Source organism: Amia ocellicauda, chromosome 4 (assembly GCF_036373705.1).
Source record: "Amia ocellicauda isolate fAmiCal2 chromosome 4, fAmiCal2.hap1, whole genome shotgun sequence".
In the NCBI taxonomy this organism is placed as follows: domain Eukaryota; kingdom Metazoa; phylum Chordata; class Actinopteri; order Amiiformes; family Amiidae; genus Amia; species Amia ocellicauda.
The window spans coordinates 46,980,097-46,993,937 of NC_089853.1; the positions used below are offsets into that span (position 1 = coordinate 46,980,097).

General features: G+C 37.7%; 1 protein-coding gene across 1 annotated transcript in view; it reads right to left on the minus strand.

Annotated features, from left to right (window-relative positions):
• Positions 1-7,203: 7,203 nt before the first annotated feature.
• ctnnbl1 (catenin, beta like 1) overlaps positions 7,204-13,841 on the minus strand; it is a 68,618-nt gene continuing 61,980 nt past the window's right edge. Inside the window, exons 15-16 of the mRNA XM_066702632.1 lie at positions 13,015-13,087; positions 7,204-7,791 (exon numbers count right to left, since the gene is read on the minus strand). Of these exons, the coding sequence (XP_066558729.1) occupies positions 7,703-7,791; positions 13,015-13,087 (162 nt within the window). The 3' untranslated portion in view covers positions 7,204-7,702. The remainder of the gene's footprint in view (positions 7,792-13,014; positions 13,088-13,841) is intronic.

Genomic DNA, 13,841 nt, shown 5'->3' on the forward strand with positions numbered 1-13,841 from the left:
GGAGATCCTTTCTGAAAGAGAAAAGGGGGAGTGCCCAGGCTGGCAAAGGCGATATAAATTAGGCGGAGGGATCCGAGCCATTGATTTATTCATTAAACTTTTACAAGGCTGTAATTCCTAAAGCTGTATGGGTATTATAAACAATCTGGTAAACGAAAATGACATATAATCGTTTGCACATCGGACGTTTCCCAAAAAGTAGACAAATAAATACAGCACACGCACGACAGTCGTTTTTATAAGGCATGTGTGGTTAATAGATAACATCTGCATTACACGAAGTGTGTATGCATGTGAATGGCTTATAAATATTATATTCAACATACACAGATATGTAAAACCTCAGTTGTTTGAACTGCGCTTCTTCTTTTTTAATAATTCATTTAAAGCTCCGTGGCTGGGTAGGTAGGTAGATTCACGAATATAGATATTAAAATAGAAACGTACAAAAAGCATTATTACAATATAAGAGAAAAAAACAAGGAAACATCCGTTACGTTGACAACTGCAATTGGCTCTTTTTTTATTTGTATTTACTTTTGCAACTAAAGCTTTTTTAAGACCACCTTTTGTAAATAATTTAAAACGAACATTAGGCTGCTTTTGCTGTATGATCTAACATTTGCAAGTTCAAACGACAGGAGCACTTTCCACAGTTTATTACGCATAACATTTGAGTGTAGTCTTAAATGTCAGATGAATATACATGTATAGCTATTTGTTGGCCTTTTTATAACCTAAATTAAAACCCTATAAGGAACCACAAAACTAATGAGAGCGCTTAATAACTATCAAACAAAGCGCATATATCGCAATGAATCGTTCATGCCCAGTGTTCCACACTAGATGGCTGTGATGAGATTTAAAGGTAAGATTTAGAGGCAAGAGAATGACGTAGTTAAACTACATCCTATGCATTTTAAATAAATGTAATATCTGATTAAAACCCGGATTCAACACTTATCGACAAACATGTGATTCAATGCAACGGGTTGTGCACAACATATAGTTTCAGCACCATCGCGGTTAACAGCTCCCGCCTCGGGAATGCTCTCTGAGCAGGCGTCACTTCACTCGGTTTAACCGCATGTAGGGGTTAGCGGTTTAATTCTCCGTGTGGTATGTTTTTAATTGACTAAAAACTAAATAATTGAACTGTATATTAATTTTTGACTTTTATCCATTGCATAAAAAAACAACAACACTTGTGTTGTATCTGTATTAGGCATTCGTGTCCATTCAATTCAAACTTAAGATGTAAATACACTCAAAACTGCAAACAAGTTTAATGATACTTTGTAACACAAATAGTAACAGATCAACCAACGACACAAATTCCTATAAATAACCAAATCATGCATTCTTCCAAATCTTACTAAAACAAAAAAAATCTACTGTACCCTTAAAGAAATCGTCCCCCAACCCCAACCCGCTAGCCCAGGAGCACGGTAAGCAATTAAGTGACGTCAGTTGCAAGTTCAAACCGCGTGGAAGATGTAGGGGGTGATTTGTGGAGTATAACGTCAATGGCTTTTTTTTGTATACCTACACTGTTCTTCATTGAAGGGTACCGGGGATTTAGTCCCTCTAGTGATTCGCTTTTCAACTTTAATATTTAAACAATAGGGCAATACCACGTTGCTCAACAAATATGCAAGGGGCACAGTTCTCACATCTCATTTCGCATCAGATACCATGAGGAGGAAACTATTGTTCCTTCTAATTAAATTTGTCTTTTTACTTATGATTAAAGTGTTATTCTTTTGCATGTGACATTAAATCCCATCTTCTCCTGCGCTGCTATGAAAGTCGTTTGATTAGCAGTTGTAGATTCATTTCGCTTTTAACCGAAATTGTACTACCATGGATTTCTCCCCAGAAACTTAAACGAAAGCTGCATTTCTAAGCAGACCATACCGATGGCGCAGTTGAGTTTTGCGAAGAGCTAAGCTGAGCGTTGTAATGCCAGTGACAGTAGAGAAGCATCTGCTTCAATTAGTCACAAGTAATAAAAACAGAAACACAAACGTGTCCCGTGTTCTGTTCCACCACCACCTGCTTTCAACCGAGGAGGAATTAAAACATCCCATGATCAACTGACAGGCAAAACAGTCCTCAAAAACCAAGCGACACCATCAATCACTTTTCATAATATGGAAGATGGCAGAGGTCTTTTTTTATTTTATTTATTTTTTTATTTTTTACTGCCATTGTTTGCATGATTAATACAATTTATCCAATTACATTAAAGATGTTTATCCGGAGCTGATTGCCACATTAGTCTCATCCCGGAAACTAATGAATATTCATGCGGAGAATATTAAAAATGTCTTTGTTGCCTTGTGGAGCGAGAAGGCCGGCAGCAAAAAGACATTAGGCAGATAATTATCTTAATTATTACAAGAGGCACTCCGATTTGACAAACTGGTAGTACAGTCTACCGCACGTTGGGCGTTGTTGGAGACCATGCGTTATTGTTTTATTTCTATTTTGGATGCTTCAAAGGTCGGCCAAGATGAATTTTCAGGAAGTGAATCAAGGATCTGGTAATGTTTTATAGAACACATTTGATTGAACTAATAAGTCCATCAAGTTTGCTCTGACCTTTTGTACAGATCAGAGTCTTGTGCAATGCATTATAGAGAAAAACATTAGCAATGAGGTAAATCGTAATACACAACGGTCTGAATACTTCTGCAGGGAACTGTATATTATTGATGCAATGGTTACTAGCCGTTATCATCACAGCAACTGCTCAAGTGGCACAATTTCTGCAGCCAGGCATCTCCCGTTTGTCTCCAGACACTCCTTACCTACCAATGTGAAAGTCACTGCTTTATCTACATTCTCCAACCTCAGAAATCACAGAATACGGGGTCTGATTCAATCATTTGCAGGATTAATTATTCTTTGCCTGCTCTGCTGTAAAATTGCCTAACAGCCTCTGCTCATAGCATGGGTTCGTAATCAGTGATGATGGGCGTGTTCTGCAAAAACTGTGTAGGTGAAATCACACTCGTTGTCATTGGGTTTGTTGAAGGCAGGATTTTCTCATGGCAGCTGGCGACCGCACATTGTTTTGCCTCCACCTGATTTCTCAGAATGGCACAGCAGCCAATAAGCATGATTGCTAAATAGATAACTCATAGGATGACAGGCATCACTGAGGAGATTAGAGGCTTGAAATTTGCATATTTACAGACAGGCAGCAATTCCCTACTTGCATTGCTTTTTCATGGTGATGTTCAGAATCCCAAAATATTTATAGCTGAATAACCACCACCTCCACCTCGTTTGCTTATATAGGATCAGGAAACTGCAGAAGAATGCAACTGGTTAGTTCCATACAAACTGATCTTTATTCTGTAGGCTATAGCATGCATTTTCCATTGGAGTCCATATAGCTCGGCTAATCATTAGGTCTTGGAATTACTTTATATTATAGACTCCTAAAGAATACATTTCTATTTCAATTGCTCCCAATACAGAACTATAAAGGATATGATTGGCACTCCACATTGCACAGAATGTTACAGGGAACGAGTCTTATTGGAATACAGGCCAGAATACCAATAAAACGAGCACCTCACTGACATCCTTGACAATAAAGCATAGAAGATATAGGTTTTCATTTGGAAATAACATTTTCTAGTGACTTTAAATAAAACTGAAAAGACCATTTATTTCCCCACCGATATCTATTCTTTTTTGTAGATTTAACAAAGATTCCAGGATCACATGTTGGATGTCCTTGGCCTTTTCTGTGGATTTCCCTACTAATCATGTCTGAAGTCCCTATACATCTTAAATTCCCATGAAGTCCACATTTCTGAAGTAATAAGGGAATGGTGACACAATCCTGATGAGAAGCCAAGACTCACTCAAAAGAGAAACGTGTCTTACACAGCAGAGTTTGTAAATATATCATCATCATCCTATATTGATCCACTGCTGGATGAAGGCCTCAGCAAGATGTTTCCACTTGCTTCAATCTATAGCTTCTTTTCCATGGTACACATGCTAAGTTTATTATTCCATCTTCCCCATCTTTTATGTGGTCGTCTTCTAGGTATTTTTTCATCTCTTGGGATAAATTCAATAGCTTCCTTTGTCCTTGTTTGATCCGTTCTTGCAGAGTGTCCGGCCCATTTTAAAACTTTCACTTTCAATGATGTCATTTTCATTTGGTCTCGGATCCATTCATTTATTTTTCTGTCTGATCTTGTTAATACAAACATACATCTCTTCGAGCTTCTTTGTGCCGTCTGCAGTTTCTGTAATATTTTTGCATTTATTGGCCAGGTATTACAACCATACGTGAGCACAGTTAGTGTGCATTGATAAAATACATTTCTCTTCAGGCAATTGGGTAGATTTCAACAGCATGGTGTTTCTTCTAAATATACTCTCACAGTTATTTTGATTTCTTCCATAATATCTCCATTTGCACTAATGTGTTGTCCAAGGTAGACATAACTTTTGAGATACACATTTTACATAGTTAAAAATCTCTTAAAACTGATTTTTTTTTAACTGTGTACACAAGTTTTTGAGTGACTGCATAAATTCTGTGCAGCACTCATTTAGAAGTTAAACAAATCTGAATTAGTCAGTTGGTTTATTTTATTATATTTAGACCTATATTTTATTCTGTCCCTGTCTGCAGCTACACAGAGACCTACAAAGTAAATGGCACTTGGAAACTGTACAATTAGTGGAGTAGGTTTACAGTGCTGTCATTTGTCCTTGTAAGTATCTGGAGGCTGCAGTTAACGCACAGTACTCCCGAGAGAGCGCGAGAGAGAGGGAGATATTTTAGTTTGCCTTGCATATCTTATAAAATATTTACTCCTCCTAGCACTTGGGAAAAGGCACAGGCATAGGAAATTTACCAGGGGGCCCTGAATTTTGAGTCTCATTTGCTTTGTATCTGCTCATAATTAATGGCCATTAAAAGTGTAACACACATTACTAGAACTGATGAGATCCATCTGGAAAGCTACTTGTGTCAGGCTGCCAGAAAATCAGGGCATGCTCATTATTAGTTTTCTAACATGCCACTTGAAGTAAGAGCCTTTCGGTGATACAAGTCAGTATGCTTTCATCAGCCCTTCTAGCTTTTGGACTGTTACGAACCTGACATGTTTTAAAAGCAGGCCTTCCAGATATTTACAGTGCCTTTCTCACTAAGCTAATAGCCCCCTATAGTGCCTATGCAGAAACACTACAAGACAGGTTTTGAAGGGGTTTTGCACCAGCTAAAATAACTTGATCAGGTTGTGAAAATAAATGCACTGCACTAAATATGCAGGTTTGTACTCATCCTTAATCTTGAGTTAACACCGAAAAGCCAGTTAACTGGTTTTCAGAAACTTACTCGGCAAAAAACATAAATCAGACAAACCTGCAAACACTAACAATGTTGATAAAACTACAAACACACACACATAATATATATGGTTAACGTCTGCTGCTTTAGCCAATTAATTGATCAATCTACTCAGTTTCAAAGGTTATTACATAGTGGTGTGAATTCGAGGTTAAGGACAAGGACAACATGATACTCTATGTTTAAGTAGGATGAATTTGGAGAATACAGAGAGAAAATTGTGCTACGGGGAACAAAATATTGAAAATCACCTGATATCTTTCCTGCTGTCCAGTGATTAGATAAAATATGAAAACAATATGGGCTCACCATGTTCTGTGATGGATATATAACAAAAAACTCAAGTTAGAAGAACAAATCATAAACTGGACTGAGTTCTGAAAGGGATTCTCCATCGAAAAGATCTTACCCGACATTTTATCACCTGGTCTCCATGTTGAGTGCAAAGTAAGCTGGGAAACATAATGTACCTTTTAACATTTTCCTGAAAGCCCCTTTTCCAGACATGCCAGTTCCTAGCTGCAGTCGGCAGTGGGGCAGGTTAAATTGAAGCTGAACTGTGGAGACGGCTGTGGCGAGAGGCACACAACACCGGCTTGGCTCCCTGCTTACCCACGCTAAGTGCTGGAGACAGCCTGTTAGAAGGAAACTAACTCATTTCTACTCTCAAGCATGGCTAATGGGAAAGTTGAAGCTGGAGATTCAGTAAGCATTTAATATGAAGAGGAAAACCTGTGATCGGACTTAAAAGCAAGGCAGCACAGTTGGTTGCTTATTATACTGGCCTGCGTTTAGCTCAAACAGCAGTATAGGACTGATTTAGAATTGAAGGTTACCCATCAAAATGTAATGTAGTCCTTTCCATGTGTTTTTTTTTTGATACATCATGAATTTCTCCGACATACTGCTTAGAAATCACACATCGAACTAATGGCCACAGTCGGCACCTGGAGTTGGTCCCTTGTGTGCAATCCAAGCAGGAAACTGGTGATAATTATTTTATGAGGTGCAGAATAATTGCAGAGTGAATACATTATGTTTATAACCTACATTATACAGAGAGAGAATACTGATGGATATTGCTGCTCCAAGAAAAGACCTAGTGGAAAGAAACACAGCTGTATAGGGTCACAGTTTAAAAGAGCTCACTATTACATACAATTGTAGTTTTCATATCCCACTGATAAACACTGCTCCAAAAGGCTAGGCGGTCGCTTACTTACCTCAGTGACTCTGGTGACAAGAGCTTCTGGGGGTGAGAGGTAATCAGTTAAGAAAGGAGGACTTCCTTTAAATCTCAGACTCACAAAATCATTCTACAGGAGTGATTTCAAAACAAAAAAAAAAACACCAATGTGCAAAACTGTTTCTGTCATTGCATTGGCGTGAGTGAATTCCTGACTTCGACATAACCTGACCCCAAAACAGCTCAATTGCGATCACCACTGGTAATTGAAAATGCACGGAACTGGTTCTTTTCATTAAAAACCTTGACAAATACCTTATTTTAATGTGCTCCACGCCATAGAGTAGAAATAATGCAATCTTGTGTTTTTCTACATCCAGACCTTGCATTAAATGAAAACAGCAACAAAAAAAGCACACCAAAACAAAAAAAGCATTATCTAAGCAAGCCAAGGGGGCAAGGTATGGTAATTTTTCCATTAGTGACAAAATCCTAATGTTGTTAAAAAATAAATACAGAACAAAACTGAGTCTCAGTCTATACATATATAGATCAGGAGCGACACTGAGATGAGAAAAAAACGAAACAATACACCGGTAAAACATAAGGACTCGCTGGGATAACAAAATAAAAGCCATTATTTTTAATTTCACACACCAGTGCCTTCTACCTGTACACTCTTGTTCTTTAACACATAATTTTTATTATTAAAAAGAAAAACAAACCAAAGTAATTTACATTGAGAAACACAAAACATATTAGAAAAATACTCACTCCGTTAACAAATTTATACAAGATGGGTCCTCAAAAAGAAAAGGTGGCTGAAATGTATACTTATTTCTTTGAGTAAGATTCCCTGCAGGTTTCTAATTCACTGTGATTAAGTCCCAGATACAGTGATGTACAGGCTGCTGAAGACCAGGTCAAAGTGTTTTAAGGGTTTACATTTTTTTTTCCAACAGTATATAATGGTCAGCCATGCTAGTCTGCTTCAGGACAATTTGCTAATAACCTCCAGCTCGTATGTTAAATGGACACAGAAACCTCTCATTACCAAAGGAGGCTAAAGAGGAGGTCACGTACGAATTTGGGGAATGTGGCTTTGCCAGGAGTTCGGTCGTTTGTGGTTAAAAGGTTTCAAGGAGTTCGAGAATCCTTTTCTGTTCGCTTTCCTTAAACTCATCGCTCTTTCCATCGCCAAGGTTTTCGGCATATTCTGCAAAACAGAAATCCCATGGTTTAGTGCATGGACAGCATAGCAACACTGCTCAAGACATACCTTTCATATTCCAGTCATTCCTTTTTGGTGTCTCATCATACACAAAAATCAGGACACCGCAACTCATTATTTCTGGTTTATAATTCCTCATTTGATTCTTCACTCATTTACACCATACTGCTGCCATGAATAAAAAGCATCTTTATACTTATAGGTTTCATTTAACTTCTAAACACATAAAGGAAACTAAATTTCAATGCCTTCATACTAATACAGCTTTGCATCAACCTGCAAGTTTTTTAAATAAGCAACCAAACAAAAACTCTGCATTGTGGTTTTTGAAAAGTGACCTGGCAGTCCCCAGAGACCTACTGATATCAGAGATGCGATGGCTTTAAAAAATGCAAATTTCCTATGAAAATACATTTTAATATAAACCTGCCCCTCTTGGCATAAGCTATTAAACCAGGATCATAACATTCTTTAAAACATCTTGCATCCCCATGGTTTCCCTTGTGACAGACTGGGTCCACAAAACAAACAAGATATTTAAAAAATAACACTTGGCTGGAATTAACTTGATTACACCAAATACCACCAGTCTGGTACTTTAATGTATACATCTTTAAACTGTCTTTGATTTATAGATTTATATTCTAGAGAACTTTAAAACCATATGTAGATAGCTGCGTATTTCAAGAGGGGAAAAAAGGATAATGTAAATTATACAGAATATTTAAATGCACCATACATTTAGGATTTCATTCTTTGTTCTTTTAGCCAATGTATATAGAAACTATAATTTAAATTCAAAATGCATGCATTTCATTACATTTGTTTTGCCCTGAATGCATTCCCTTATTTACCTCACATGCAAAACAAAAAGTCTGGTCACAATTTGATGTGAAATGGCATGAGATTGCTTTAACTCTGGGCCTCTCTGCTGCATCCACCTCTTCAATGGCTGCACTGTAGAATTGTATCCAATTAAGTCTACAGAAATCTCCTTGCTACTCCGGCACCTCATAAATATTAAAAACATAATCCTCCAAGCCACAGAAAATGAAGCAACATAAGCTTTGCTTGTATGGGAGAAGAAAAAAAAAAAAGCTCAGCTATCAGAAAGCTTTATAAATGTTTATACAGTCCCAGTTTTGATGCATTTTTAAAGCAGTCATTAAGTGTCTGTATAGAGAAGGAATTCATTCGAGATCCCCCCCACCCACCCTCCACCCCCCCCCCGGTGGCAGCAAAGATTTGGACAATGTGAACTGCATAGGTAATACTCCTGAAAGCAGGGGGGAATTGTGAATCAAATGCAGAAAGAGCACCATGGCTATGCAAAGGTAACAATTTTAAAGGATTACTGTTAATAATTCACTTCTACCTTCTTATGGGGAGGAACAGAACGAAACAGCCAGAAGAGGAAGGACAAAATACATAGTGGGGAAAAAAAAAAAAAAAAAGCCAGAGGTTTCCCAGTGAAGTGCGTCTGGTGAAAACATGTTTACCACAATACCGTTGGGTGACACCTCAAGGAATTCCAATGACAAAACTCGGGGAGGATTTGCATTCAACTCAGAATAAGACACAGATAATCCTGTCATTCCTCCTGTTTTATATTCCTTCTCTGACCTAAATAAATTTTCTGAACCACTTATAGTCTTCACCTAGCCAATTTAACACCCTTACAAGTCTCAAAGAAAGTTTTAATGGTACCCAAAAGAACCTTGGAGAAAACTGGAGCCCTTGAAAAATTCAGTCAGATGTGAAACCAACAAGGGTAGAAAGAAAGCAACACCAAAATCGAACTGCTGAGGAGGCATGGAAATTTAGTGGGGAAACACAGACAATCGTATCTGTAAGGCAGTTAGCAGCTTGGCACACTGCCGGACACTGTTCAACAACATGTAGCAATATCGGGACTTAAATTACGATTAAACATTCATTGATGCAGAAGGTTGAACTTATACGTGCTTTCAATTTCTTAATGAGAATAATCACATCCCCACAAAGTCTCTTAAGGTTATAAAATAATGGGAAAACCTGCATGACTGTGAATACAATTGGTATGGCATTGGACATCCCTATGTTCCACACTTAGTGGCAGAACTCAACTGAAGTGTTGAAGAGCTATTCTTCAGACTATGGTAACAGGCGACGTTTAGTTAAGACTAATAATACTGATGTTTATGGTGTTTATTTTTCTACTACTGATGCAGCACCATTCATTGTATATGAAGGAATCGCCTCCATCTTTATATAAGCATTATCTAGCACTAGGCCTTAGTGCTCTTTCAATGTAATGTGAACAGGTAGGAAAGGAGAGAATCATCTTGTGTGTAGCAAGTCAAGATGCTCATGACACAGAGAAACTGATTTACACACTGGAGACCAAAAGGGATTCAGGTTAATATTTGCTTTGAGGATTATGCTGCCTCAGAGTCCCACCCATGGCATGAGGAAGAGACGCTAATGAAAAAGACAGCGCTTGATTAGTCTGTGAAGTTGGAATTAATGAACCTACAATCTATTACTCTGCACTTGCATCTTAAACACTTCGTTCCAGTCCCAGCAGGATTTGCAGATTTTCTTATTATGGGCATACTGTGATAAAAATGTGGGCAGTGTTTAAAAAGATTGTGGAACCCATCAGAGATGCTGAGACGAGTGTTGTTTGGGCAATCTTTGCAATAAGCAAAACCTCTCCGTGGAGGTGGCAGATAAGGAGATTTTGAGCTCTCACACAAAAGAATACCATGATAGCTGACTCACGTAAGAGGCATGCGTATATCACAAAAACAAAAATGATAAGACCGGGCTGTTCAGGGTTTTGTGCTCAAGAAGGAGCCCTAATCTTGGTCGTTTTGAGATGCGCGCCTTTCATACCCTACGACAAAACTCTTCTCTGAGTGGCTGTTCGCCACAGACAGTCAAGTTCCCCTTTAAGCGCTTTGATACGGGTTTCTAGCCACATTTGATGGTGATCAATACAAAACAGATTTTAATATCTTCAGTTCTTTTCAACATCCCACGGCCCAAATGCTTAAAGTTCTTTCTACAGCTCTAGACGTACCATCTGTTGGGATAAATGGAACTGGAACAGCAATTAGCACCCTCCCGAGCCACAAGTTCTCAATATCGCTTGCTATTTCAGTTGCATAATGAATACAGATTTGATAAATCTGTAAATATAGGGTTTCAGAGTGGATGTGCATCATCTTCTTTTATATATGCACACACCTGCCTCTAAACAACCTTTTGTATGATGTAAAAATAAGTAATTTCTCTAGTATACCTCAGGCCCAATTAAAACTTATTTATTTTTTTACTAGAGGGAATATCTTAATTGCATATGATTCAGAAGTACAAGACCTTCATTAAATAAATAATCAATATAGCGGTAATTAAATCTCCTGCTTCACATTTATTTAAACGAATTGTGAGATGCATACAAATTCACGTTTCTGCCCCTCCGGCTCCAATACGGAGTGATGACAATGCAGGGCTGTTTCTGGTTTCAGATTGTCCACACTATGGTCCCGCAGGACAATAAAGACGAAATGATAGGCATAGTTTTTATAAAGCAACTATTATTTATCTTTAAATAAGCTATCGAAAAATCACAAGGCAGCCCAATTAGTGATCTCACTCTTTGATTTGACATTAGTAGGCCCTAGTACGAATAATAGAAACATTGATGCTGGAGTTCTCTACTCATTCTGGATCTAGGCATGGTGGAAGAATGATTGAGTGTCAGTGGTATTGTAGTATTATGCGTTTGTTCCTGAAGGACACCATATGCTTTTGTTGTGTATGCTGCTTGGATTCACAATGTGGGACTGAGTACAGCCATTTCCAGAGAGAAGTGATTCAGTTCACATCCGTAAGGTCTCTTCTTCCTTACATGTCAGTAAAGGTTTTTCAGCACTTAAGGTCGATTTTCCCCCTGTGCTGAAGTTAATCACAGGTCAATTTTCTTTTTTTTAAATTAAATATTCATATTTATTTCTTCATAAAATAGGGAACATTTGTGGTTGTCAGCCAAGAAACATGCAACAACTATGCTGGCTACGCTTCAGTCTATCAGCAGATGGGTTTTTATTACACTGTCTCTTGTTCAACAGTGCCAGCTCACAGAATGAACTGGCACAGATCCCCGCGTTATATTAATGTGCCTTTTGAAAAAAAAAAAAAACAAGTGGCTGGGTGAGGTGCCAAGCTGTAAAACATCATCACAGAGGATGAGTGTGGGTAGAGTCCGGCTAAACAAAACTAAAAAGTATGTATACAGATATCGTTTTTAAATCTCTCAGGGCAGTTGAAATTGAAACACTTTATGGCTTCATGAAATGATATGCATATATTCAAACTAGAAATATTCTAATTAAAACGTGTGGATCAAGCAAATATGTAATTGCACCACAGAGTCACAGAACCAAGCCGAGTCATGGGCCTAAGAGCGCGATTTCCATTCTTCTTCACATCCAAGCAACAAATACATTCAGCACAAAATGTGTTGCTCCTCACTTTAATGACAAGTTTTAATTTGTTATCAACACCACTGAGCTACCCACAAAGAATACATTTTTCATACCCACTTTTCATACTATCAAGTTGGTGTTGAAAGTGATGAAAGTAAAAGTACCAAATCTGAGTTGAGTCACATTGGTCTCGAGTGGAATGTGGATATTTTACGTCACTGATTAAAGAGTTGCCGTGGGATGAGAGGAAGAATAAAGAAAAAAAAAATCATGTTCTTATACTCTTGGGCTCTGTGAGTTGACAAGATCTACTAAGAGTGCTTTGATGTTTTACAAAACATTGTTGAAAAAAACTGATTCCTGTCATTTAGACAGAAATGCAGCTAAATGTGTGGGAAAGAAAAGTGACTTAAAAGCAGTTTCTGTAAGAATAACCCCCCAAAAAATAACATGTATAAAAATCTGTAATAAACACCAATGAGAATATATATATAAAAAAAAAACTGCAGGTTATAAGCTGTATTAAGATTCGGCATAAATTATAATATTTCTATCTTATTCTAACACCTGCCTGTTCCAAGCACCCCGCCAAAGAAACGCAACCATTTTTAATTCAGATAAATTCATATTATAGTACATACTGTGCTTTGGGCCACTGTCAATCTCATACACATAATTGTGGCTCATGCAGTAAGCAATTATTTACTTCCAAGATGTTGGTTTCTTGTGAACTCACCTCTCATGATGTGGCGGACTACCTTGACAGAGCCACCCCTCAGGTTCAAAATCTGGTGGACCCTCTGCTGGAGCTAAGAGAGCAAACAAAGGCCGTCTGAGAAATGGGCTTGAAACCTGACTGGATACTGGACCAACAACGGGTCGAGTTTCACATAATAGACAAAAGAAAACCGGTTTTAATTCACATAAAAAAAGGCTGCAAATTGATTGTTTCTAGGGCTATACAGACAAAGTGGCACAGTATTTTCAAGGCCATATTTTTCCCTTTGTTCAGGCTTACCATGAGCTGTTCTGAATAATGAAAAGACATCATCTGTACTGTTTGCATTCCACACCCACACAGAGTGAAAACAGAGGTGGCTAAGTAAATGTTACTTACAATAACAAAGAAAATATAATATAACGAAGCATCATTAACATTTATTAACATCCAGTGTCTGTAATTAATAACCTGAACTATACTGGAGCAACCTGAATGCTTCTTATTATTGCACTTGGAAACAAATGCATCAGAAACAGCAAAAACCCAGAGAATCACATCTCCGTCTGATTGATCAATATATAAACATTACAGTTTACCCTGGCCTGGGCCTTAATTAAAAAACAAAATGTTGTGCTGTGCGATTTTATTTATATTATATATTTATTCATATTTATTTATTATGTCTATATATATATATATATATATATATATATATATATATATATTTTTTTACGTTTTTCAAATCAGTGTCAATTGTTCTTGTTAGGACATTCTTGTGTACATAATCTGGCGATGAAAGGCTGAGCGTGGCTGCTGCGTCTCGCCTGTGACCAAGCTTAATG